Source organism: Panthera leo, chromosome D1, assembly GCF_018350215.1.
Source record: "Panthera leo isolate Ple1 chromosome D1, P.leo_Ple1_pat1.1, whole genome shotgun sequence".
Taxonomy (NCBI): Eukaryota; Metazoa; Chordata; class Mammalia; order Carnivora; family Felidae; genus Panthera; species Panthera leo.
This window is the reverse complement of record NC_056688.1, coordinates 60,535,925-60,538,211: the sequence shown is the minus strand read 5'-3', so window position 1 is coordinate 60,538,211 and position 2,287 is coordinate 60,535,925. Positions and strand designations below refer to the sequence as shown.

At 38.0% G+C, this 2,287-nt stretch overlaps 1 protein-coding gene across 1 annotated transcript; it reads right to left on the bottom strand.

Annotated features, from left to right (window-relative positions):
• Positions 1-519: 519 nt before the first annotated feature.
• On the bottom strand, positions 520-1,461 carry LOC122201075 (olfactory receptor 51A7-like). The gene has a single exon (XM_042906977.1). It carries the CDS (start codon positions 1,459-1,461, stop codon positions 520-522), a length of 942 nt encoding a protein of 313 aa, XP_042762911.1.
• Between the last annotated feature and the right edge of the window lie 826 nt (positions 1,462-2,287).

The following is a 2,287-nucleotide window of genomic DNA, read 5'->3' as shown; positions in this document are numbered from 1 at the left end:
GTTACTTTCCAGGTGAGACGCTGCCACTGAACATTCGACCACACTTTAAGTGGCAAGGAAAAAAACATACTTAAGCCAACTTAGACACATTATAAAGGGCTTAATGTAAATCACAAAAAAAGAATTAAATAAGGGAAGCAAATATGAAGATGCTAAATTGCTCCAAAACCTTGCAGAGTTCCACCCACCACAGTTTAGGGCCACTGATCATACTTCCTCCTTAGAAGCTCCTCTGGATTCTTGCTCATAATTCATACCTGAGGATAGATGCCATCAATCCCCCAAGCAATAACAAAAGCATTCCTACATACGCTATGAAATGCAGGCCTCCTCTTCCCTAAAAGCAGATTTGCTGTGGTATATTAGGTCCCCTTTAGGGATTGATTGATTGATTAACGAATTAATTAATATCATTTAAGGGCTATGAAGTAAAAGGAAATATCTCCTCTTTGAAAGAAATATTGCCCTGCTCCTAAGACAATTTATTGTAGAGAAAATGGAACTTTTACCTCTGCCCCATCATTTAGACTTTAGACTCAGTTTTTCCAGGACTTTTACTCTAATCTGCCAACTTTTTACACAATGCACAATGGGATTCATCAAAGGTGGTACCAACAAGAATGCATCAGCTATCAGAATCATAGCCAAAGGGGATTTATGCTTGGCAAAGTGATGTATGGTAGCCAAGGTGATGATGGGCACAAAGAAGATGAGCACAGCACAGATGTGGGACACGCAGGTATTAAGAGCTTTAACTTGCTCCCCATGGGATGCAATACCCAATACAGTCTTCAGGTTGAACACATAGGAAACAGCAATGAAAACACTGTCTGACATCATGCAGAGTGAGACAAACAGACCATAGTAAAAGTTAACCCTATTGTCAGAGCAGGCCAGTTTCATGACATCCTGGTGGAGACAGTAGAAGTGTGAGAGCAGGTGTTTATTACAGTATCTGAGTCTATTTAAAGTGAAAGGAAGAGGAAGAACTAGTAGAATGCTTTTAATATCAAATATCAGCCCACGATGCAAAATTCTGGAGCTGGTAAGAATGGAATTATACCTTAGAGGGTTGAAAATGGCTGGAAAGCAATCAAAGGACATGATCAAGAGCATTGAGGATTCCATGCCTGTGAATCCATGGATGAAAAATTCCTGGGCAATACATGCATCAGCAGAAATCTCCATGGCATTGAACAAGAAGATCCTCAGCATAGAGGGAAGAGAAGACAAAGACAAGCCCAGGTCAGATAAGGCCAGCATGGAGAGGAAATAGTACATAGGCTCATGCAGGGAAGACTCTGTCCTGATGACAAACAGGGTGGTGCAGTTGCCCAGGGTGGCCAGGAGGTACATAAAGCAGATGGGGATGGAGATCCAAATGTGTACACTCTCAAACCCTGGGATCCCAACCAACAGGAAGGTGGAGATTTCAACTTCTGAGGTATTAAGAGAAAACATTACAAATAGGTCTCTCATTTATATGCTCCTGGTAGATAAATAACATCAACAACAAATTCTCTTAGTTGTGTGTACTGAACACAATTAAGTCCAGTTGTCAGTTAAATTAAGTATAGCTCATCCTTAGGTATCAAGCAATAATGTAACTTTTTCTATATAAAGAAAAATACAGAGTCGATTTAAATAGGTTCTTCATGATATTCATTTGAGACCTTCAAGTCTACCTTTCTTCCTTATAGCTTGGAAGCAACAAGGTGTTTGATAACCTTTTTAAAAAAACACCACTTTTTAAGATTTATGCATCAAGTAAACTAAGTTGGAACATATTGCAATCTGGAAAATCTATAACATCTTGGATGTGGTCAATGCTCATATATTCATACAAATCACAGATGCTACAGTAGCAGGAGTTAAAGGAGGCCTAACATATTATTGTTCATGATACATGTGTGTGAAAATATAAAATTGACCTACCACAGAGTTTGGGAAACTAATTTGCAGAGCCAAATTCAACCTGTGAGAATTTAAAAAATATTTTAAAGTGTTGTATCAAAAGAAAAAAAGAAGAAAAAAACATATAGGACAGAGACAAATACATGGCCTGAAAAGTCTAAAATATTTACTTCCTGGCCATTTACAGAAAAAGTTTGTTGACCCCTGTACTAGAAAATTATGCATACAAGCACACATGTGTGTGCACATGTGTGTACACACACAAAAAATCACAGTACAATGAGCATGGTGGAAATGGAGTATGTGTCAAAGGGAACTTCAAATTTAAGAGTAATGTTTTATTTTCATTTTTAAGAAGCCAATAACACATGAA

What these genes read in the sequence shown, in the direction of transcription:
- LOC122201075 (XM_042906977.1), bottom strand. Translation starts at nt 1,461, where the DNA reads ATGTTTTCTCTTAATACCTCAGAAGTTGAAATCTCCACCTTCCTGTTG.